Below are 23,662 nucleotides of genomic sequence, written 5' to 3'. Positions count from 1 at the left end.
AGTTAGGCACTCAAAAACTGACGTACTCAACATTACTGAGCACTTGAAAATGTATCCCTGACTTCCCTGTGTCTCAGTGAAGTAAAATGCGAACTGTTGGGAGCAAAAGGATATTGTAGGCCTGATGGAAGCTTACTGTGATTCAGAGTTTTTCTGATAATGTTTAACAGTTTAAACTTAAGTAGAACTGCACATGTGTAAGAAATTGCAGAGTAGTCATGTTTGTCAGGAAAATACAAGATAAAGTAGCCACAAAGCTAAAAGAAAGGGGTTTGAACTAATACTAAAAGTGTACTGACAGGGGAGGAGAATTAACATGGAAATGAGAAACTAATACATAGACATAAGAAAAGATAACAAAAGTTATAAATAAGTCAGCCTAAATAAAGGAAAGCTGAAGCTGTGCACGCCTGGTGCTGGAGGTGACCGTGAGACATCGTCCTGATGAGTTTCCCACTTGTGAGTAGTGATCATTATTTACTAGTCTTTTGCCTTAAAGATTTGTTAGACCCATCTGCAGAGTAGTGAATTTCAGTTCAACAGGAATATATACATACATACACACACATACACACAAACACAAACACACACGCCACTTTGCACAATATTAATACCAAGGCAGTATCAATGGTATTAAATGAACTTAAGCATGCGGTGTTAAGATTTTTCATATTTTAGTTTATAGCAGAGATTTAATTTACCGGAGGGGGAGGGGGTGTAAGGGGAGAAAGTCTATAGGAAGAATAACCATTTTTGTACAGGTGCATTTTGTAATTGCAACAGCAGCAAAACAGAACGATGCATGTCAGAGAAATGGCAGGACTACAGGTCTGAACACAGTAGCCATGCAGTGATTATCAAGCACTGACCAAGAGAAAAAGTACACTTAATAGTGTGCTACTGTAACATTCAGGGCACAGATGCCACTTGGCATCTAATACCCAGGGCATTATAAGGCTCTTGTGGGAGACAACTTTGATATATTTTCCTGCAAGCTGTCAGTGATGATGGATGATTCTATTAGAATGATGGCAATGACTCCATGTTTTCTGTAAGGACCTCAACATGCAGCAAAAGGCAATGACTTAAAGACCTTTTTTAGACCTCAGTTCTTCTGATCAGGAGTCAGTATATCTTCTTTGTTCAGCTGTTTCTCATATAGGTCAGAAAAGCTCATCTCATATGATTTCTTCGGCTTCCAAATCTTTGCCTTTATCTATATTTCTAGAAGAAAACTAATAAAAGGCAGATTAATCTCCTCCTTATAAAATAAATGTCTGTATTCTAACTACATATATTCCTACCTCAGATACTAACACAGCTGTTGCCCTAGCCCAATGTTTCTTTCTACCACTATTATGTCAATTTGTCTGTTTTTCCTTCACATCATCTGCTTCGATTTCAAGCAACTACATAAAACAAGAAAACGTACCTTTTCATAGCGGCCCTACCACGTTGGGACCCAAACACTAAATATAAGTGGGGAATCCTATCAATTGTCATCCCACATATTTGCTTTGGTAACGGTGATAGGCTATGCATGTTAAAATATTATGATTCATTAATACGTAAGGTATAATCATGGAAGGTACCTTTGTATTTATAAATGGTAAAGAATTTTGCTGGCATGGTCATTACACCTTGGATTTTCCTAGGGTCTATTTAATTATCGAAGTCATTTTCTCCCCTGCCCCATTTCCCTCCCCTATTACACCTTCTTCCCTCCCTGCTGCCTCTTCCCACCACCCCACCACCCTTACCCTGCCCTATCGTGGGCACTCACTGTTGTACAGAAACAGGATGGCTTCCAGCACACAGAAAGGGAGCACAACTGGCACTAGGACCCACCATCCAGCTGCAGAGTCAGCAGAACAGAGCAACACCCTCCTTTAGACAGGTAGCTCTGCACTTGCACAAAGGGAGAGCAGTGGCATGTGACTTCATTGTCTTATCCCTGGGGTATGGGTACCCTATGCACATGGGTACCCATATCCCAGTGCAGCTTCCTTTTGCTAGGACTATAACAGCATTTAAAAGAGAACTGGATACATTCATGGTGGTTAAGTCCATAAATGGCTATTAGCCAGGATGGGTAAGGAATGGTGTCCCTAGCCTCTGTTTGTCAGAGGATGGAGATGGATGGCAGGAGAGAGATCACTTGATCATTGCCTGTTAGGTTCACTCCCTCTGGGGCACCTGGCATTGGCCACTAGCGGTAGACAGGATACTGAGCTAGATGGACCTTTGGTCTGACCTGGCATGGCCGTTCTTATGTCCTTATGCTTCCCCATCATTTTCTGCAGGGAAGCAAAGAAATTTTATGAATTCTGTTCCCTCATTGTGGTGCAGAATTCCCTCAGGAGTAAGACAATTGGCGGAATACTGACAATCCAGGTCCAGTTCAGGTCAGAGTACACAGAACCTTGCAAACAACTCTAGAATTTGTTTGCCTCTCCCTCTCCATAACAGCCCAAGCTTGTTAGCTTTCAGGTGAACTGCATAGCCCACTACCCTATCTTTTGATTGGTCTGTTGGTGTGTTGTGGGGTTTTGAATGATTGTAAAGGGCTTCCAGAGCATTAGATGAGAGCTTTTTTTTTTATTGAAGTAGTAACAATTCCATCTCTGGCTTAGAAGCGTTTGTTCACAAAATGATTCCATAAGCTGACACTTGGATAGCCTCATACAAAGATTTTTCTGATATTAGTATGTAAAAATGCTTTGTCAATATGACCCTGCATCCCCTTCTGTGACTCTGATGATCCAGATATGGAAGCCATACGAGTCTGACGTGATTTTTTGAGGACTTACCTGCAATAGGTTTGAGCATTATAGCAGCTCCATGACACTAAACTGCACTAGCACTTATAATTGATGTTATATTTTTAGCTATTTTTCATTAAGCGAAATAGGAAATGTCTCAGCACAAAGTTTCAAACACTATTTAAATGGCCAGTATCAGAACTCATTGCTTTCTATAAGGTAAAAGAAAAAAGAATAATGTTCCATCTTCACCATGCAGAAAGAATTTCCACTCATTAGTTAGCTTTCTAGAGATTTCCTTTGAGAAGTTCCAAGAATCAAAAGCAAAACTTGCATAGAAATTGTTCAGACATATTTCAGTAGAGTCAGCATCTGAACTTCTACTATAGGTAAGATGACTAAGGATGGCATGCAGGTAGGACACAGGGTTTGGAGTTACTCAAAGTACTATGTGGCAGATTAACCAATGTAAATGCCATCAAGCTAAAAAAAGAGGGATACTTTTAATGAAAAAATAATCTGACTGTAAAAAGGGCACTTTAATACTAATTTTCCTGTGTGCGCTACATCTGCTTGCTTCACTGACTAAACTTAGTTTTTAACCACATTTTTACTAATATTAGTACTGCACAGCCAACTGCTGGCCTCTTGCACATTCCTCTGAAGCATCTGGTAATTAGCCAGTGTTAGGAACAGAATGCAGGTCTGGGTGGACTGGTGGTCTGATCAAATATGGCAATTGTTCTGTAACTATATAGACTGAAGAATCCTGTCAGCGATGAAAGACTGAAAGAGGCTAGCTAGACTGCTTGACACCAGGCTGAGTAAGCAAAAGCTGGAAAAAGACATTTCTCTAAGTCAAGATATGATCAGGAAGATAAATATGCAAACATTTTGCTAATTTTATGAAGTCACTTGTGAATTGGAATTGTATTTTAGTAGTACTATTTCCATATGGGAACTCTTGCTTTTTGGTTTATTCCCCCCATCCCCCACAAGCAGCTGAATCAAAAAGTCTGCCTGCAGCCTAAACCACTGAACAGCAAGATGTAACAGCAAAATAAGCATGAAATCAGGAGAAAATGGACATTGCCCTCTCCTGAGCAGAATGGGGGGTCTCTTTGGAAGAGCTGGGTTTCCATTCTTATAAGTTTCCTTTCCCTGCACTTCTTGTGCTGTTCTGTGTCCTCTAGGGTCTGAGGCTGAGCCTGCAACGAAGAGCAAAAAGCCCCAGTCACAGCCAACTTCCCTTTCTCCACTCTCATTTGTTCCAAAGCATAACTGATTTCAGGCTTTTCTCTGACCATGCAGTAACTGAAGCACTGACAGTCTGAATTTCATGCCTTTCACATAGCCTTTGCTTTTCCTTCAAATGGGAAACTTTTCTGCACTAGCCATCAAGTTGCCACTACAGCCTAGCCTTACTTTGCAAGCATTGTAAGAACAGTGACTGAATAATCAACATCCCTGTGAGGTATGTAGCCTATTTTATTTGATGGGGAAAAAAGAAAAACATTAAGTGATTTGCCATAGCCCACATCATCAGAACTCATCCTGGAGGCCACACTGCCACAGAACGTGAAAGTTACTATCCAATGCATTTACAGATCAGGTTTTTTTAAAAGAGATTTATTGAGCAGTTCAGAGATCACTGGAAGTCCCCAGAGTTAAAAAAAATTACAAAATGCAGTAAGTTTACTTACAGGAAAAAACTAATTTACATTTCAGATTGTGGTTAAAGAAACCACTGATTCTCTGATGTTCTAAATAGAAAAGATATGACAGAGTACAGCATGCTGAGGTACATAAATACACAAGTTTTTTGGGGTAAGAACTAAAAGCACTACAAAAAGTTGTTCTTCTCAAAATTATCCTTTAATCACCATTTCAGGTTAGGAGCAGGTAAATAAATCTTTCATAGAGAAAGGAGATGAAGCTTTTTGCAATAACTTTAAGTAGACCTGAAATAAAAAAAGTATGTTTCAACAAGTGACCTTTAGACTTTTTAGAGCATTCATATTTTCACAATTTCTATACAAAATAAAGATATTAATCCAAAATAGCACAGAAAGGACAACTATTTTACTGTACCAAAAATATGTAGTTTGTCAGTAAGTCATAAGCCTCCCAAATATCCTTTATTTAAAAGGCATTATTTTGCCATGTGTTTAAAATGAAATATCCCAAAATGTAAGATAGTTCACATTAACCTGAGAAAGTAGAAAAAGTCATTAAAAAGCACTACTAACTGAAGCTATTAGGAAGAGAGCTAAAGAAAAGTGCTCCATTTTAGGAGCAAACATTGATATGATGCATTCACACTATAGTATTCAGTATTAAAAATCATTCTTAGTCACTAGAAAGCTGGTGTCCTAAGGTTGGCACAAGCAACTTATAAATGTCAGAAAAGCATATAAACCTTGTTAATGTTTTCAGAAATTCATTTAAAGATAGAAACAGGTCCAAATAGATGCCTGTCTAAATGCATTGCAATTACGTTACAATTATTTTCCAAATACACAGATATGCTCTGTCTTTTCTCAGCTCATTACTGACTCAAACAATTTGCCCTTCTGGGATCAATTGTTTGCTAATAAATAATTGTTTACAGTCACAAAATGATATTAAGGAGTATTCTGATTAGTTTTCCTTCTACAGCCTAATAAGATTCAAAACTAGCTGATTCCCAAGAGTCTAACCTTAACCTCACTGTGTTTAACAGCCCAGGAAACGATGAACCATCTGTTTCAGAAAATAACACAGGGCCAAGAGGAAATATTGTTTAATTGTAGATTAACCTCCTCATAAGGAGGAATAAAGCATCTACAGAATTAGCAACTACAACCAACAACAGATAGAAATAGCTGAAAACAGCTCTTACCACTGTATGCCCCGTAACGGTAAGGATTTTTGTTTTATCTTACAGTTACTTATTTTTTAAAATCCCAAGTTTACCAAAAGAGGTGTCATCTTCCAACCAACAAAAGACCTACAGACACCAGACAAACCACTGTGGAACATCAATGGACAAAATACTGTTGATTGCTTCTGCCACAACCATGAAGAGGGGACATGTACAAAGCCTTGTCCCAACACAGTTTGAACGTTAGGGGAAGGGAATAAACATCCTTGACTAGAAGGAACTGTAACACTATACTGCTTCAAATTTGGAGAAGGCATAAGGACAGGATCCCCAAGCGGCTTAGCTTGGGTTAGCCCTCAAGGACACACAGAGCTTGCATATTACAGCATCTTCCATTACTTTTTGGAACCTAAGACTGTAACTTGTGTGTCTGTTTACCTGCTTTAACCTTGTAAATTACTAATTTATTTTTCCTAGTTAATAAATCCTTAAATAGTTTATCATAGAACTGGCTACAAGCACTGTCTTTGGTGACAGATCTAAGGTACAATTGAACTGCGGTACGTGACTGGTTCTTTGGGACTGAGAGTAACCTGAATATTGCTGTGATTTTTGGCATAAGGGACCATCTGTCACACAGGCTGACACTCCATGTTATGGCTCTTCTAGTACTTGAGGAGCTCACAACTGATACTTGGTTGGTGAAATCTAAGTATAGGACACACAACCTGTTTAGAGTGGCTCACAAATGTGAGTGCCAACCTCAGGGCAGACTGTTAAGAAGCAGGGGACAAACCCCAGAAACTGACAGTTATTTTAGTGTTCTACCATCAATGTTACTAAAATAACCATAAAACTGCGATGTTTTAAAACGAGTGTCACTGCATGACAGCCTGTGGAGCAGTGCATTAAAAGAGAAAAAGACCAATGTCACAGTATCTGTTCTAAAGTGAAATGCAATATTGATTGATTTTAATAAATCAAAATCTTGAGGCTCAAAAGGTCCAAAACTCTGGAAAGTGGCTATATCAAATAGGTAGAGTAGTAACTCCCAGAACAAAATGGTTAAATCATAAATACAAAGCAGTCTGAGATTTAGAAAAGCAAAACACTAGTGAGCAGTGACAAACCTTGAGAACCTTTATAATATACCCTAGTGCCAGATCACGTAAACTATAGAGGTTATTCCAGTGTATAATTCTGTATTGTGATGTCACTTTTTCCATTTAGCTTTCCTTCAAATGGGCATTAACAGAAGCCTATTCTGCCTGGCACCATAAACATCATTGTTTTCTCTTTGCCAGAAATGGTGGCATATAGTCTGTTGTTAAAGGGTTAAATACTCAAAATATAAAGAGATTGTTCTCCAAGATACAGAGGATGGGACCCCTTTCCTTGATTTTATGCATTCCCTAGAACCAGTTCAGTGCATTTGCTTTGAAGAGGAAAGGTTAGATTTATTATCAGTATTTAAATAAAAGATTAACAGTTCAAAGTCTTAAAGATACAATACAGCAAAATTTGCTCAAAATTAATTATTCTTGAAATCTTCAACTTAATTTTGAAGAAGTGAGTTAGCAATAAGTCCATAGCTTCAAATAAAAGTGCTTATTCAAAAAGAATGGGAGTTTGACATTCTCCTGTTACAAAACAACTAGACACAATTTTAGCCATCAGACATCTATCAACCTACGGATATTGAAAGCTTGGGAGAACAAGATAAAATCAACTCCAACCCTACTGTCAAGCTGCACTATCTACTAGGCATCAATAATGCTATTCATGACTTTAGGAAAATTAATAAATCCTGGGATGAATGCTAGAAAAGGTTCAAATACAGGTGAAGCAGACTCACTTGGGTTTTGTTTCTGCATCTGTCACTTGGCGAATGAAGATACCATCTTCAGGATGTTCAATGTCATCCATTTCATACATATATGATGATGCTATTGCAAGGGTGGTTCCATCGTTACTGAAGGCAAGCGATGCTATGCTGGTCGGATACCGGTGGAACTGGCACAGTCGCTTCTTATTAAATGGATCCCAAATGTTTACAAATCCATCGGAGCCACCTACAAATGGATTTTGGGAAAAAAGAGCTAAGATATTATAACTGGAAGAAAACCAAACCGTTATAGCATTTAATGCAACCAAACAGTGACAAACGCTATAATGAATTATTTTGTCACTTGTCCAAGGACACTATGAAACAGTTTTGTAACACAGAAGAGTCCACAATTAATGTGTTAAAGAAATAAACCTGTTAAGGTTAGGTCCCACTGCATCAAAAGAAAAATTACAACATTTTGTTAAAAGCATTTAGTGTATTAAATGTTCCAGTAACAGCTGAAACCTCTAAATTGAAGCCTAACAAGAACTAAATGTACTTAAACATCTTTAGTAGCAATAATTTTATACAACCCAATAAGTATCTACCGTACCTGTAGCAAATGTGTTGTGGATGTTATGGAAAGAAATGGCATTAACTGGATAAATCTGTTCGATATTATTCTCCTTTAATCTGTGACATTTGAATGCATACTTCTTCTTCTGTATTTCTGGACTTGGATCCAAATATTCTACTGCAACGCGGCCTTCAATAGAGCTTAAAACATAACCCTTCCAAACAAAAAAACAAAACAAAAAAATGATACACCTATTGACAGATTTATATGCAGAGGTTTTGATAACTATGATTAATCTTATACATTTCTAGAACCAGACACAAGAAACACTTTTCACAAAAAATTATGAATATTTGCTTTCATATTTATGGTTCCGCGGTATACAACTCATGGCCCATCCACACAATTTAATAATTAAAAAGTCACAGGAAAAAAAGCTTCCCTGCAACTTCAACTGCACCTCAAATAAAAGCTTGGTGAGTCTAGAACTGGTCAGCAAGTTACAGAGTTGAACACTCCATATCTGGCCACCTGTCCCAAGCACCCTATTGATCACAACTTTCACAGAAACTCAGAGGGTGACAGGTCATATTTCCAGTATATTATTTCATTAAAGGTAGTTCAGGTTAGCAACTAAACTCACAAATGCATTCAACTAAATGCACAAAATAAATCAGAATAGTAATTTCAAAGCACACCACTTGCACTCCAAAAGAGCATCTGCTTCTCTACCCAACTATAGTACTGGCACATAGCAAATTTAAAGAACTCTTTTTACTGTAACTTTGCCATAGGTTTAATATAAAAGTTTTTCAGAAATAGGAAAATAATGAGGCTTACCTGAAGCAAAATTATCCAAATCCCAGACTACAGTATTGTCTGAAGTGTCAAGTTGTAACTGGACCACCACCACCACAAATATCGGAGATGAAAAGATATAGCTTTCTAAATTCCTGGGAATTCTGCACCACTGCATGTGCACAGAATTAATGTCCCCCACAGATTTCTTTGCTTCCCTGCAGAAAAATGACTCTCTGACAGGGAAGCAAAGGGAAGCTGCAAGAGCAGTAATGTACCACTCCCTAGCTGCGCAGGTACATCATTTCAGACATCTGAAGCAGCCAACAGAGAGGTAAATCACCATAGGGCTGGGGACACTCTAGCCAATGGTTCCTACCCTAACCAGGAAGCTGCTAGTCTCGGCTAGGCAGGAGAGGACTTCCTCTTCCCCTGCAAGGAGTAGTTGGGGCTGTGTCAAACCCACCCCCAGAAATCTCTCCAAGCTGCAGAAAGCTCAGCATCCTCCCCTGCTTCCTGCCTCCATCACTCCTCAACTGCAGGGGAGGGGGTCACTGTATGGGGAGCTACTCCCCCATCCGCCCAATCCCCATGAATCTGGTCCTCCCATACCCAGACACCTCCGCCAAGCCTCACCCCATACACCCAGAATCCCCCTAGCCTTCTATACCCAAATCCCACTCACTGAACCTCAACATCTGAGGCCCTCCTGCACTCTGACCCCTGCCTCTGTACCCAGACCACGCCCCTCACTGAACTCCCTGCACTCAAACCCCACCCTCCTGCACCACCCTGAGCCCCCATATCAGACCCCTCACCTAGCTGCACTCAGACATCCATCCCAAGCCTCACTCCCCCAGCACCCAGACCCCCTGCTAAGATTCCCACACCCAAACCCCACCGCTGAGCCCCAACCACTTTCACCTGGAAGTCCCTGCAGAGTCTCATTGTCCCTACACCTGGAAACACCCCCTCCCAAACGAGCCTCTGGGTATCCAGATCCCCCCCCACACCTAGACCACCCACTGAGCTGCCTCCACCCAGGCTGTCCCACACAGAATACTTTCACCCCACACTGAGCCCCTCCACACTTGGATCCTGCCTGGTTAAGCCTACCTGTCCCACACCTGGTGCACCTAGCATATTTCTACTCACACTAGCTCTAGAATGAATAACTAGGCCTTCCACTACATGTATTATCCAGCTCTCACTACTTGCACCTGAAAAGTCTGTTCCAAATTGTTCTATGCTTTCCACTGCAGGAGCACTGCAGAGGGACCCCATTAAACCCTTGGGAAAGGAATGATGGAAGGAAAGATGATCGAACTCATTCTTATGCAATTCCCTCTGGCAAACAAGGCATGGCCTTCAAAGACTCTAGAGGCAACCCAGTAGAGCAAGGAGTCAAAATAATGATGGAGCAAGTAGTAAATGAGCTTACAACGATTTTTAGTTAAATATGCTGCATAATACTACACTTATCTGTAAGCCCCGGCCACACTACTATTGAGCACCTCTTGAAGAACTGATGGCATATATGTGCCTAAAAGTCATACAGCAACAGTAAGTCTTCTCATCTCTCTCCTCCTCTGCCTCTTTTGCTGTTTTGGAAAGGTTTAGTTGTCAGGATGTTCTGATGCATTAACTAACACCTTTTAAAAAGGATGATTAAGAGGGGAAGATTTAGAGAAAAAGAGTGAGGATAGCAAAGAAAAAAGAGTTGGGGCATTTTTAAGTTAACATTTTAAAATTACATCAGTGTTTGCTAAAGAACATGGGAACAAGTAGCTCAATATCTGTCATTAATTTTAAGAGATTAAACTATGAATTCTTCAAATTAAATAACTTTTTAAATGAGTAAGAAATGTACTGAGCTGAGTAAGGAATCTAGTGAGCTGAGTAAATCAACACAAATCCCTTTTTGCTACAGAAGATTAAGTTACCTGAATCAAGGATAGAGTCTCTGCACAGCATACATACCTGTTTGTTTGGGAATGCTCTGATGCAACGGGTCTGATACTTCAGACTTGACTCTCTTCTTTGCTGGACATAACCCATGTTCCGCAAATCCCACACCAAAACTCGCCGACCTGCAGTCCCCACAATAAGCCTATCTCCAGACACAGAGAGAGTGTACACCTTTTCAAAAGAAGTTTACAAAACTATTATTAGTTTGATTAGCCTGGATAGCCACCTTTTATCATCATGTGATGAATTAAATGGAACATGCAATTAAAACACAGGTGACCTCTGCAATTAAATATAGCTATAGATTTTTTTTTCTTTTTTCAGCCAGTAATTTAAGTGCTGAATGAGTAGTCTGTAGGAACACAGCTGATCTGGCAATACACGACATAAAGATGCAAATTCTACCTTAACTCTGAGCCTTAGTGTATATCTTAAAATGCAGCTTAATATTGTAGCATTGTATATGTAGAATTGAACTTTGTGCTGTATTTTAGCTAATATGTACATATGACATTTCAGACTCTAATCACTTAGTCAATTTTATTCAAAATTATCTTACTCCTTATCTCAGTAAGATCCACACAACAAGCCAAGTTTGATATTTCTGCCTTCAGCTACCAGGTTACCCATGTGCAGAATTTCGGAGTAAAAAGAGAATGTTTCTTTATGTACATAAATGGAAAATTTCAGACCAAAAAAAGAAATTTGCAAAAATTATAAGTAACTGAAAGAGAGAAAAGGTTATTCAAACTGGAACTTGTCTTTACTCATAATGTGCACAAACCTGCAGCCACTATCATATTAACCCTGTAGACCAATCACACAGTACTCTACCAAATATTTTCCTTTTATTTTCTTCCCCCTTATAATCCTATGTTACTTTAAAAAAAAAAAAATTCTCTCTCAGACATGAGCTTTGTTAATCAAATGGGAGTATCTTAAGGGGTACGTGGCCAAGAAAAGAAATATTAAAACCTGTTTTCAGAGATGTTGAGCAAGCACAATTCTAAATTAAGTCAATCAGAGCAGAGCTACTTGGCACATCTGGGGGGAAAAAAATAAATAAATCAGAGCCCATGAAGTGCCATGCTACTCTGATAAATGACATCATAAGGATTCATGTTTATTGTTTCCTCAATAACATTCACAGAATCTTTTAAATTTACAAAAGATTGGGTTTTTAACTACTAGATGTGTACACTCAACCTGGGATCTGAATAAAAAGTAAAATAAATTCAAGCTTGGGATTTTTTTTTGTCTCCCGGTCAGTAAAGATTCTGCAATCAGAATTCTACCATCAGAATTCAATTAAGCATTCTGATGATGCATAGCCAGGACAAAATCCAGCTAACACACAGCTGTGCTGCTGCCACCAGAATGTTAGTAAGAGTGGCAAGTAGTAAAAACAAGCTCTTGCTAAAGCAAGTTAACATAACTAAATATATAACATTCTACTTATGTTGTCAGCATTTCATTAGAACTAAAAAAAGTTAAATAAATATTTCACCACTTATGCTGTTTAATTTTGACATCTATTTGTACAGTAAAACTAGAGAAGTCAACTTCATTTTCTGGTTTCATGTACTACCCATGATGCTGCTGAATTTTGCTAATACCGTAAGGAAATGCCTAAATAAAACTAATTTTTCATTTAATTTAATGAACACATTACCAAATATGTCAGGGTTTGTAAAAGTGCTTTTACAAAACCATCTTTGGTCCTAAACTACCTGACATGATCTTTCTGTGTATTATGCTACCTACGTTCAGGCATACTGTCTTGCTAATTAACTTTGTTTCTAAAAACATGCTTGAATATTTTAAGTTTGTTCTCGTTTTTTAATGGGTTGGCTCTCTAATGTTCAGTCTACCTAAGATTTATCAGAACTTTCTGAAGAAATCTAATGTCCCAATCCCACTTGTCTTTTTTTTATGAAGAGGGCAAGAAAAATAGGAGCACAAAGCCACGTCAAGCATTTGAATAAGATTCAGTTTTAAACATGAATTAAATACTTCCCAATAATTGTATTGGACAGTCAAGAAACTACTCTGCTTCAGATTATATAATGAAAAGAATTTAACAGTCTACATTTATATTGACAATCACAAGGAGTTATGCATTTTAAATAATGATCATTTTTGACTATTACATAAAATTTGACGCAGGTACAAACAGACAGTCACACAAACAATATAAATTCTCACATACATCGGAATAACCACATTAAGAACGTTAAAGATCCTACATCTTCTTTACAAACTGGTGTCACACCTGTATAATAAGCATTCTTTCTACACCTTGCAATCATAAATCAAATGAAACCACTATCATGTAGTTGACTAGATGTATTCATTTATCAAAGACAATATTTAAAAAGTGACATAATGAATCTTGCTGAACCAATAAGCAGCTTGATTCAGTGTGGCTGTCCATTATATGATACTCTGTCAGCAATTTATCATAGTTCTTTATATGCCACATACAACTATAAATAAAAAACTAGAAATAATGCAATTATTTTATTCAGAATAAAGTTCTTACCAGAAGTAGATTCAACTGTGTTGTGGCAAAAAAAAGCTATCTAGATGCAACGTAGAACATACTGATAGCTCTAACTACAACTGGACAACATGTGTAGTCTAAAGAAATGGATGAAATCAATAGTAATGCAAAACTGTAAAGTGTTCTTTAAAATTAGCTACCATCTGGTTATGAAGATAGAATTCTATGATATATATAATTTCCATGTATATCCACTGAGACTGTTGCCTAGAATGAAAAGGTTAGCATTCTATGTGACTAAAGCTGACAATGCCATATTTTATTCTTTTCCTTCTACGCTTGTCAGCAGCAGAGCTGCATATTAATAACAGCAAAGAGATGGCAGCATGTATTCTGTGCTAATGCTGGCTAAAATTCAACTCATCACAAAAATGATTAAATGATTTAGTCCCATCTTTCACACAAAGTAAATTTTTCTTTCATATACTAATTTCTCCCACCATCCAATTTTCTAATCATCATAAGACTACCGAGAATTCAAAGCTACTGGGGGCTTTGGTCTGTAAAATCCCAGGAATTGAACAGCAGAAGTGCAGCAGATCACTTCTGAGGCACAGTGGTAGAATTGTTTGGGGAAGTTTGCACAGCATATCCTTCAATACATCTCACTGAAGCCAGTGATATTAGTCCTACTTTCATGAGCTCTATATTTTCTTCAAATTTGTCTCGATGTACAAGAATTTGATTTGTTTACCAAAGACTACAAAAGATGTACTGAGAATGAAGTCCTACTTTACTAATAAAAGCTGGAATCCTTAAACTAAGGATTACTGTACTAATCTTCACAGACTAGCTAAGGACTTATACTATATACAGAACACTATACACCAAAGCATATGTTTCCACTTAGCCCTGGTCTACACTACAAAATTATTTCAGTATAACTACGTTACTCAGAGGGATGAATAATCCACACCCCCGAGCAATGTAGTTTACAATGCTTAGGTCAGTATGACAGCGCTATGTCGGCGGCACAGTTCTTCCACCAACACAGCTACTACCTCTCGTGGAGGTAGAATTATTAAGCCGATGGGAGAGCTCTCTCCCGTCAGCTTAGAGCATCTTCACCAGAAGCACTACAACAGCGCAGCTGCTGTAAATTTGTAGTGTAGACTTGCCCTCAGTGGTTATTTCTCATATGTCAGCTAACAAATTTCAGATCATATAATAGCCATAGTGTCAAGGAAGGACATTTCCTCAGGGCTCTTGACAGTGTCACAAGACATCCTCTCACCCAGTAGACTAACTAAAAGGAAATGCCTTGCTTGGAGGACATTCATTCTTAATGGATGCATTACATATACAGTTGGTATTAATGTATATAATAGTTATTGTTTAAATACAAACCTTTTCAGGTTGAGAGAAAGTTCCTGCATTGCAAGGAGTTCTGGGATCCCACAATTTGACTGTCTGATCCCAACTTCCAGTCACCATTACATTCACCTCTGGGCAATATTCAACACATCTGATAGGAGCATCATGCGTGCCAACTAGATTTTCTACAAGAGAATAGATTTATATGCAACTTTACTGATTCCATTAAAATCCACAAACTATAATCTGCCATTCACTAATGTGTTGGCATGCTGAGACATCTTTTAAAGAGTGCTTGGTCTTCTGATCTCTGCAATCAATACACTTTTAAAAAGTGTTAAATGTAGAGTGTCTAGATACCAGCTGAGATTTTTAAGGGAGCTTAAGGGCATTAGGCAGCCATGTGGAGATTTTCAGAGGCATAAAGGGGCAGTAGGTGCCCAACTGAGATTGACTCTCAGTGGGAGCTGAGCACCTAAATCTTAGGCTCTTTTGAAAATCTCAGACATTGACTGTGTATTACAAAAGTTTAATCAACGTAAGTGTAGGACAGCCATATTAACTCATGGCTTTGCCACTTGTTAGTAATTAGGCACTCCTAACAAAAGGCGACAATGAAACGGTCATAGCACACCATTATTCATTTCACACCTATCTACCACATAATACAGAAAAACAGTATGAGGTTTTTAAAGTTGTATTGGTACTCTCTATAAAACCTGGCTTCTTTTGTTACCCTAATTCAAACATCTTTGAACAGAAAGGAAAATTGTAACTAGTAAGATTATAGAAACTTCTAGAATTCCCTTAAAGAGCCTTCCATGACATAAGGTTCCATTCTGAAAAACCTTCCATGTGTCCTGCTGGAAAGCTGGGAACCACTCCTTCCAAATGTCACACTGCACCCATTTTGGCCTCACTATGTCATGAGAAGTCAAATCTTAATCACACTCCTGGAGCAGGATTCAATATTGCCCATCTTCCTGCAACTCCAATAAGGGTAGTTTGGAAAACAAAGGGGGGAAAAAAAACATTTTTCTGGCAGGTTTCTTTTAAAAGGAAAATGGCAAGCTGTTTGACAGTGCTCAGAAGTTTGAATGTTCCCTCACAGAAACTGATTAGTAGGCAAAGTGCATGTAGTCTGTAAAGGGGCAGTGAGAAAATTGCATTTATCACAAGTACCACCACCACAGATGGTATGCATGCATATACTCATTAAATGTATAAAACTGAATGTTATTATAGAGTTAAAAATGTAAACATCAGACAGAAGAAAAGATTACGGTTATTTTAGGCAAAGCTGGTACCACAAGTAATCTTAATTTTGGCATTTCCTAACTTTCGTGTGCTTGACTTTGCAACCTTAATAACTTAGGGGTTTTTTTTTTGGTATATATGTAAATATGTCACCGCACTGCACATATTAATGCAGTGATATGAAGCCAGTGGATAAATAACTTTATGCAGCTCTCAAGACCACAGGTTTCATTCTGCCTAGAGTTGTCCATGGCTAATTAAAGGTTTAATTTATCTAATACATGCACAAAGTATATAATAATGTATGAAAGTAAATGGAGCTTCTCCCATTATACCTGCGACTGCTTTCTAAAACATTGCAGTTAAATACGAAGTGTTCATGAATCAAACAGCTATTATTCTTTAAGCCAGTATCCGCCATCTAAAAAACCACAGCCATATATTAATTTGAATTTTAGAATTATAAATTAATTGAAAATAAACAAATTCCACTCATTATTTGTTCACTTAAAAATCATCTATTACAGTATTCAACCAGTTTACCTTGGTCCGTGTTCAAATCATGCATTTTCAACTGCTGATCTAATCCTCCACTCCAAGCATGTGTAGGATCCTGTTAAGTAAGAAATTCTACTTTATTGTATATGTTCAGTTTTCTGGGCTTAAATAAGTTAAGTGTCGAGGTGTCACACTTAACCTCCTGGGCACACTCCAAAGTACCTCCTTTCTTGCTGGAAATTAAGAAAAATGAAGATTCATAGGTAGAGGTGGTGGAGGTTAAGGTCCTGAACCTATAATCAGATCCACACAGGTAGATCATGAACCCATACAGAACTTCTGAAATCAAGAGTCTGAGAATATTTTGGAACGAAAGGGTTTTACAATATTAGGTGGAGTGCTTTAATTTCTGTGAAGAAAATAATAATTAGAAATTTGTTATTAGAAATTGCAATCTGATATATTGTACAAATAAACTTTATTTTTTCCATTTTCTATCTGAATTAGTGACACAAGTAGATTCTTCAAATGACTGTCAATGCAGGTTAATAGTCCTATTAACTGGTGGTGTGTCCATGTACAAGGGGCACCATGACCTCCCAAGCACCCTCTTGTAGCTGAGTGTGGCATTGAGGTGGCCTGCATCAGTTTCCCCCTATCAATGAGATCACTATAACGGCCCGGTCAAGGAGAAACCAAAGTCTACTTGACAACAATACCTCTCCCTTCAATAAAGACTTCTGAAAGGAGCATTTGTATAATGGTATTAAGGTTCTTACTTCAGAGACCAGATAAACAAAGTCCCAAAACAAAAGTCTGTAGGGTCTGGCAACAACTCCTGCTGTATAGTCTCAGGCCATGTCTACATCTAAAATTTTGCAGCGCTGGTTGTTACAGCTGTATTAGTACAGCTGTATAGGGCCAGCGCTGCAGAGTGGCCACACTTACAGCAACCAGCGCTGCAAGTGGTGTTAGATGTGGCCACACTGCAGCGCTGTTGGGCGGCTTCAAGGGGGGTTCCGGGAACGCGAGAGCAAACCGGGGAAGGAGACCAGCTTCGCCGCGGTTTGCTCTCGCGTTCCCGGAGCCACCCTGCAAACCGCAGGGAAGGAGACCTGCTTGCTCGGGGTTCCGGGAACGAGAGAGCAAGCCGGGGAAGGAGACCAGCTTCGCCGCGGCTTGCTCTCGCGTTCCCGGAGCCACCCTGCAAACCGCAGGGAAGGAGACCTGCTTGCTCGGGGTTCCGGGAACGAGAGAGCAAGCCGGGGAAGGAGACCAGCTTCACCGCGGTTTGCTCTCTCGTTCCCGGAACCCCGAGCAAGCAAGTCTCCTTCCCTGCGGTTTGCAGGGTGGCTCCGGGAACGCGAGAGCAAACCGCGGCGAAGCTGGTCTCCTTTCCCGGTTTGCTCTCTCGTTCCCCGAACCGCCGAGCAAGCGGTTCTCCTTCCCTGCGGTTTGCAGGGTGGCTCCGGGAACGAGAGCGCAAACCGGGAAAGGAGACCAGCTTCGCCGCGGTTTGCTCTCGCGTTCCCGAAGCAACCCTGCAAACCGCAGGGAAGGAGACCTGCTTGCTCGGGGTTCCGGGAACGAGAGAGCAAACCGGGAAAGGAGACCAGCTTGATTACCAGAGGCTTCCTCGTTCCACGGAGGTCAAGAAAAGCGCTGGTAAGTGTCTACATTGGATTACCAGCGCTGGATCACCAGCGCTGGATCCTCTACACCCCAGACAAAACGGGAGTACGGCCAGCGCTGCAAACAGGGAGTTGCAGCGCTGGTGATGCCCTGCACATGTGTACACCTTCAAAGTTGCAGCGCTGTAACTCCCTCACCAGCGCTGCAACTTTCTGATGTAGACAAGCCCTCAGGCTTCTCCACTGCCACAAGAGCTTTTGTAGTCTTGTTCAATGCCTCTCCCAGGTCTCCCTACCTGGAGAGCTTTTGCCTAGTTCAGGTTCCCTGGGAGCTCCCCTCCTACAGAGCCTCCTTTCTCCTCGGAAACTTCCCCAACTGAGTTCTCCAAAGCCTCTTATTAGGCCCAGATGCTCCTTAGTTAATTGCCTTCCAGTTATTTGGGCCTTGTCTATACTATGCAGTGTGTTTTGTCGACAAATGCTGCCTTTTGCTGACATAACAGTGGAGATGTAGACACTAAAATGCTCCATCTGCCAACAAAATAAAACTACCCCAACAAGAGGCACAGAGCTTTTTGCAGCAAAGTTAGATTAACAAAGTGTTAGCATAGACGCTGCATTCATCACATCATCATAACTGCCCTCTAAAAAGTATCCCACAATGCCCACCATGACCACTCTGCTCATGGTTTTGAACTCCACTGCCCTGCATCCAGCTACACAGGCAAGTGCCGCTCTCCTTTCAAAGCCCCAGGAAGTTCTGAAACTGCTCAGTGTGGAGAGCTCACATAAGACCGCTGCAGTTGGCAGACAAGCTGCTGCTGTGGGAGGTGGGGAGAGAAGAGAGCAACTGCTCTGCTGTGCGGAACTGGGGAGGCAGGGGCTGATGTTAGGGTGGCCCCCTCTCTCCACCAGTGTAGTAGGGGGAGGAATAGCTCAGTGGTTTAAGCATTGGCCTGCTAAACCCAGGGTTGTGAGCTCAATCCTTGAGGGGGCAACTTAGGGATCTGGGGCAAAATCAGTACTTGGTCCTGTCTAGTGAAGCTATAACTTTCAGGGTCCCTTCCAGCTCTCTGAGATGATGTATATGGAGATATACCTTCTACCTTGATATAACATGAATTCAGATATAACACGGTAAAGCAGTGCTCCGGGGGCACTGCGCACTCCGGTGGATCAAAGCAAGTTAGATATAATGCGGTTTCACCTATAACGCAGTAAGATTTTTTGGCTCCTGAGGACAGCATTATATCGAGGTGGAGGTGTATTATTATTAGTCTCTGCTGAGCTGGAGTCTGAGGATAGGAGGACGCCAGCTGACTGTGCACCAGCTTCTGCCTCAGGAATGGTTGCTTACAGCTGCTGTCTGAACTTAAAGACACACTCACTCTCCCCCAACACACACACACACACACACACTGTCTCTCTCTCTCTCACACATACATACTCTTCCACCCCAGTCTCACACTCTCCCAACACACACACAGTCAGTCTCTCTCTCTCTCTCTCTCTCACACACACACACACCCCTTGTTACACACACTCCCATACACAGACACATCTGGGGGCTTCTTGTGTTAATGTTCAGCAGAGTCAGTCTGGTCATATTACCAAGTGTTACTTTAAAAAGTGATTTTAGAAGTGTTACTTTTCGGGCACACAGCAATTATTATAAGGTTCATGGCACAGTTCAAACAAACAAGGCTAGGCTCAGTATACTACAGCAACACACATTACTGAAGCTCAGTGTTAATATGCTCCTTCAAGGCATCCCTCAGCCAAATAGCCCCCCGTTGGGCTCCTCTTATAGCTTTGCACAGCAAAATACTCAACAGCAGTGCAGGATCCATGCTTTAGAATTACCATAAATTCTCTAGAATGCACTTCTTGTTTTCCCTACAAGATTAATTAAGAAACTTCCTGACCTAAAGATTAGTCAGATGCAAATGATTATTTCAACCTTCTCTTTTGTCAAGAAATAATGATCTTTTTAAGGAACGATATTCTGAACACAAGACACTTGTACTAGCTATAACTATTCATAATACATTAACTTTTCACATATACATACTAGCTGCCTTTGTATTTAACTTTCCAGAACTGGACAATAAACTGAAGAACTGCACTGTTAAATAGTTGATCTGCAGCTATGGTGGATGGGCACACAGCACATCACAAGGTGGAGGGACTAAAAGAGAAGATGCATACAGGCAGCAGGTCAGTCTCTCATTGCAAATCAGGGCCTTCCTATATTAACTGCAGATGGACCCAAAGGGTTGTTACAGCAGTCAGGGATTACCAGAATCCAGGAGCTGCCCCATCTATGTCCCATACCCTGCAGAAAGACAGGGTGACATAGAAACTCTGCATTACTAAACCAGTGCTCTACACCGCTGTAAGATTGTTCATGTAGCTGCTTTATACTGACAGGACAGAGATCTCCCATCAACATAATAAGACCACCTCCATGAATGGCAGTAGCTATGTCAGCGGGAGAAGCTCTCCTGCCGAAATAGTGCTGTGCACACTACCACTTATGCGGGCAAAACTTATGTTGCTCAGGGGTGTGACGGTGTAGACATGGCCCAAGCGACTCCTCAGGGAGGATCCTGTTATGTCTAGATAAGGCATCTTTAAGGCAGCTTTGCACACCAGAGAGTCTGAAGCAGCTGTAGTAGGCTCGAAGGCTAAATATTTAATAACAGATAGTAAGGTTTATTTGCTTTTTAAAGCAATTTTTAATAGTTTAAAAGACATTATTCATATTCTAAAATTGTAACTGAGTTTCAGAATTGTTACAATCCCTCAATATTACAGCAAGATTATTGCCTCCAGTTGGTTCTGGCAGGCCCAAGGCCATCTCCCCTAAACTTTAAAAACAAAAACAAAAAAACAAAACAAAAACAAAAACAAAAAAACACACACATCTATCTGAATGTTACCTAAAAGAAGCAACCAAGATCACTGAGACAAAAACTAGAGCAGGGGTCGGCAACCTTTTGGAAGTGGGGTGCCGACTCTTCATTTATTCACTCTAATTTAAGGTTTTGCGTGCCGGTAATACATTTTAACATTTTTAGAAGGTCTCTTTCTATAAGTCTATAATATATAACAAACCTATTGTTGTATGTAAAGTAAATAAGGTTTTAAAAATGTTTAAGAAGACTCATTTAAAACTAAATTAAAATGCAGAGCCCCCCGGACCAGTGGCCAGGACCCGGGCAGCGTGAGTGTCACTGAAAATCAGCTCGCGTGCCAACTTCAGCACACGTGCCATAGGTTGCCTACCCCTGAACTAGAGCAACATTCTCTATATTTCAGTTTGTTTGCTTTGTATATGATTGCACTTTCTGTATAATCCATTTCACTACAATCAATTACCACTGTTGTATGGATCTTTGACACAGCAATAGAAAGAATACATTTTAAAAGTCAAAAACCAAGAAAATAGTAGAGGTAACTGTAGCTTTTTTACACTTTTAAAAAGCAGACTGCATTTCAAGCAGCCACTGTCCCCTTTAATTTAAGGGATTAAAGTACTCCCTTTGTAGCTTTGGTATATAACTGGAATCTAACACAGACAAGATGACATACTTACATAAAATGCACAGTCTAGCACTGCTCCTGAATGTTGATACTTGAGTCTCATGGTGTTGGCAGGCACATCATAGAGACGGACAGAAGTATCCCAAGATGAAACAAGCAGAAACTGAGATGTATTAGGACTAAACTTTACGGATGAAATACCATCTTCTGGTGGTTGGTTTAATTTAAATTCGTTTGATCCAGTCATCTGAATTAAGATTACAGAAAAGTTAGTTGTCATTACAATAATTAATAGGAGTTAAAAGTGGGAAGTTTGTGGAATAGTCAATACATCTAAAAACTAACAATATACTACAGGAAAACTGTAGAATATAGTTCTGTTTATTATTTTATAACACCTAAATGTGTGCAAGGCACTACACAGAAATCAAAGAAAGGCATAGTCCAGGGATGGCCAAACTGTGGCTGGTGAGCCACTTTTGCCATTGAAGTGCAGCTCAAAGTGCCCCTCACATCCCGACCTCATTCTCCATCTATAGACTAGGGGTGAGGAGCTCAAGACTGTCTTGCAGTGGGTAGTGGCTTCTGCCCAGCAGACAGGAGGCTCTTGGGGCTTCAGCCCCACTGGGCACACGTGCCAGGTCCCCACGCCCCAGCAGTAGTAGGGCTGAAGCCCCGCACTCCATTGAGCACCTTGGGAGGGTTGAAGCCGCGAGCCCCAGCAAGCACTTCCCACGGGGCTGAAGCCCTGAGATCTCCAGAGACTGAAGCTGGGAACCAGAAGGCCCACTCACAATTGAGGGTGTGGGAGCAGAGGCTAGGGACCATGGCGGGAGAGAGGGGAGGCCCTGCCTGGGATGAGAGGCAAAACCTAGAAGAGCGCACACCCAAGACAGGAATCAGGGGCAGTGTGCATAGTCTGGAATGACCTGCACCCAGAATAGGAATCAGGGGGGTCAGGCATCCGGGACAGCACTGAGGGATCATCTGCAGAGGATGGCACAGGGGCACGAGAGAGGCTGTGTGTGGAGCTCATGAACATCACAGGGCAGCTGGAACAGCTCGTGTGGAGACTGGATTGGAGGGGCCACCTGTAGAGGCTGAGGATGAATGGCACCCAGAATGACACAGGTGGCCACGTGCTGCACCTAGGCTTCGGCAGGCACCCAGGACTTGCTTAGGAGAGTACCCGGGTATGGAGAAGGAGGAGGGCACCCATGCCCCGGATGATGGACTCATGTGGAGAGGTTGGGGACAGGGGAGCATGCTTGTACCCACAACAGGACTGGGAGGCGGGGGCATGTGCAGGGCCAGAGAAGGACTAGGGTCCCTGCATGGACGCTTGGGTGGCAGGGGGAACCTCGAGGGAAGTTGGGAGCCAGGACCTGAGGAGAGCCGGGCCCTCGTGTAGGGCGCCTCAGGGGAGGTGCCCCCCCCCCATGCAGGGAGCCTCGGAGGGCTGAAGGCTCCGGCCCCAATGTAGGGAGCATCCGGAGAGGAGCAGGGAGGCGCCGTGAGGGGAGCCTCGGGCAGAGGAGCTGGGACCTGACGGGGCCCGGCCGCGGAAGTTAGGGGAGCGGGGCAGCACGAGGGGCGGAGAGGCTGAGGGAGCCGCGGGCTCGGGGGGCGCAGGGGCTGGTTTGGATACACTCCCAGCTCGGCGGAGCGAATCGTTCCCCTGCGGGGGCGATAGGAGGCTTGAGGCAGCTCCCGCCCTAAGCCGGCGCGGCGCAGCCCGGCCAGCCCGATCTAGGCCCTTTTCCGCTGGCCCCGAAAGCAGCAGGAAACAACTCCCTGCCGCGGGCCCTCCATCTCGCGTCGTTCCCTCCCCCCCCGGCCCGCAGAGAGCCCGGCCTACCTTGCTGGCTGTCCCGTTTACAGCACCTCCGGGCCTGTCACCAACCGCCACTACTCAGCGCGCGCCGCGGCCTCCTGCCCCAGCGCGGGTCCTTCCGATTGGCGGGTTTGAATGACGAACTAGGCATCCCAGCATACCCCGCGTGCAACTACAACTCCCAGCATGCAACGCGCTAACAGGCTGCAGTGGCGTCTCTGTG

The 23,662-nt window shown here is 41.5% G+C and overlaps 1 protein-coding gene across 2 annotated transcripts; it reads right to left on the bottom strand.

Moving 5' to 3' along the window:
- Positions 1–4,370: 4,370 nt before the first annotated feature.
- Positions 4,371–23,567, bottom strand: BUB3 (BUB3 mitotic checkpoint protein). 2 transcript variants are annotated; one of them, XM_030570305.1, is made up of 8 exons: positions 23,464–23,567; positions 21,658–21,852; positions 16,474–16,543; positions 14,707–14,858; positions 10,809–10,967; positions 8,067–8,244; positions 7,481–7,697; positions 4,371–4,723 (listed from the first exon to the last, which is right to left on the bottom strand). In XM_030570305.1, the coding sequence occupies exons 2-8, from the start codon at positions 21,850–21,852 to the stop codon at positions 4,714–4,716; spliced, it is 981 nt and encodes a 326-aa protein (XP_030426165.1). In that variant the 5' UTR covers positions 23,464–23,567; the 3' UTR covers positions 4,371–4,713. The 2 variants fall into 2 exon arrangements, with proteins under 2 accessions (XP_030426165.1, XP_030426166.1); XM_030570306.1 differs by lacking the exon at positions 4,371–4,723 and having other exon boundaries at positions 7,477–7,697.
- Between the last annotated feature and the right edge of the window lie 95 nt (positions 23,568–23,662).

This window comes from Gopherus evgoodei, chromosome 7 (genome assembly GCF_007399415.2).
Source record: "Gopherus evgoodei ecotype Sinaloan lineage chromosome 7, rGopEvg1_v1.p, whole genome shotgun sequence".
Taxonomy (NCBI): Eukaryota; Metazoa; Chordata; order Testudines; family Testudinidae; genus Gopherus; species Gopherus evgoodei.
The sequence above is the reverse complement of the archived record's forward strand: the minus strand, read 5'-3'. Positions and strand labels throughout refer to the sequence as shown.

Coding starts and splice junctions, on each gene's coding strand:
- BUB3 (XM_030570305.1), bottom strand. CDS start 21,852: ATGACTGGATCAAACGAATTTAAATTAAACCAACCACCAGAAGATGGT. Junction 10,968..14,706: donor CTTTCTCTCAACCTGAAAAG/GTTTGTATTTAA, acceptor TCTTTTGAAAAG/GTGTACACTCTCTCTGTGTC. Junction 7,698..8,066: donor CCACAACACATTTGCTACAG/GTACGGTAGATA, acceptor ATCCATTTGTAG/GTGGCTCCGATGGATTTGTA.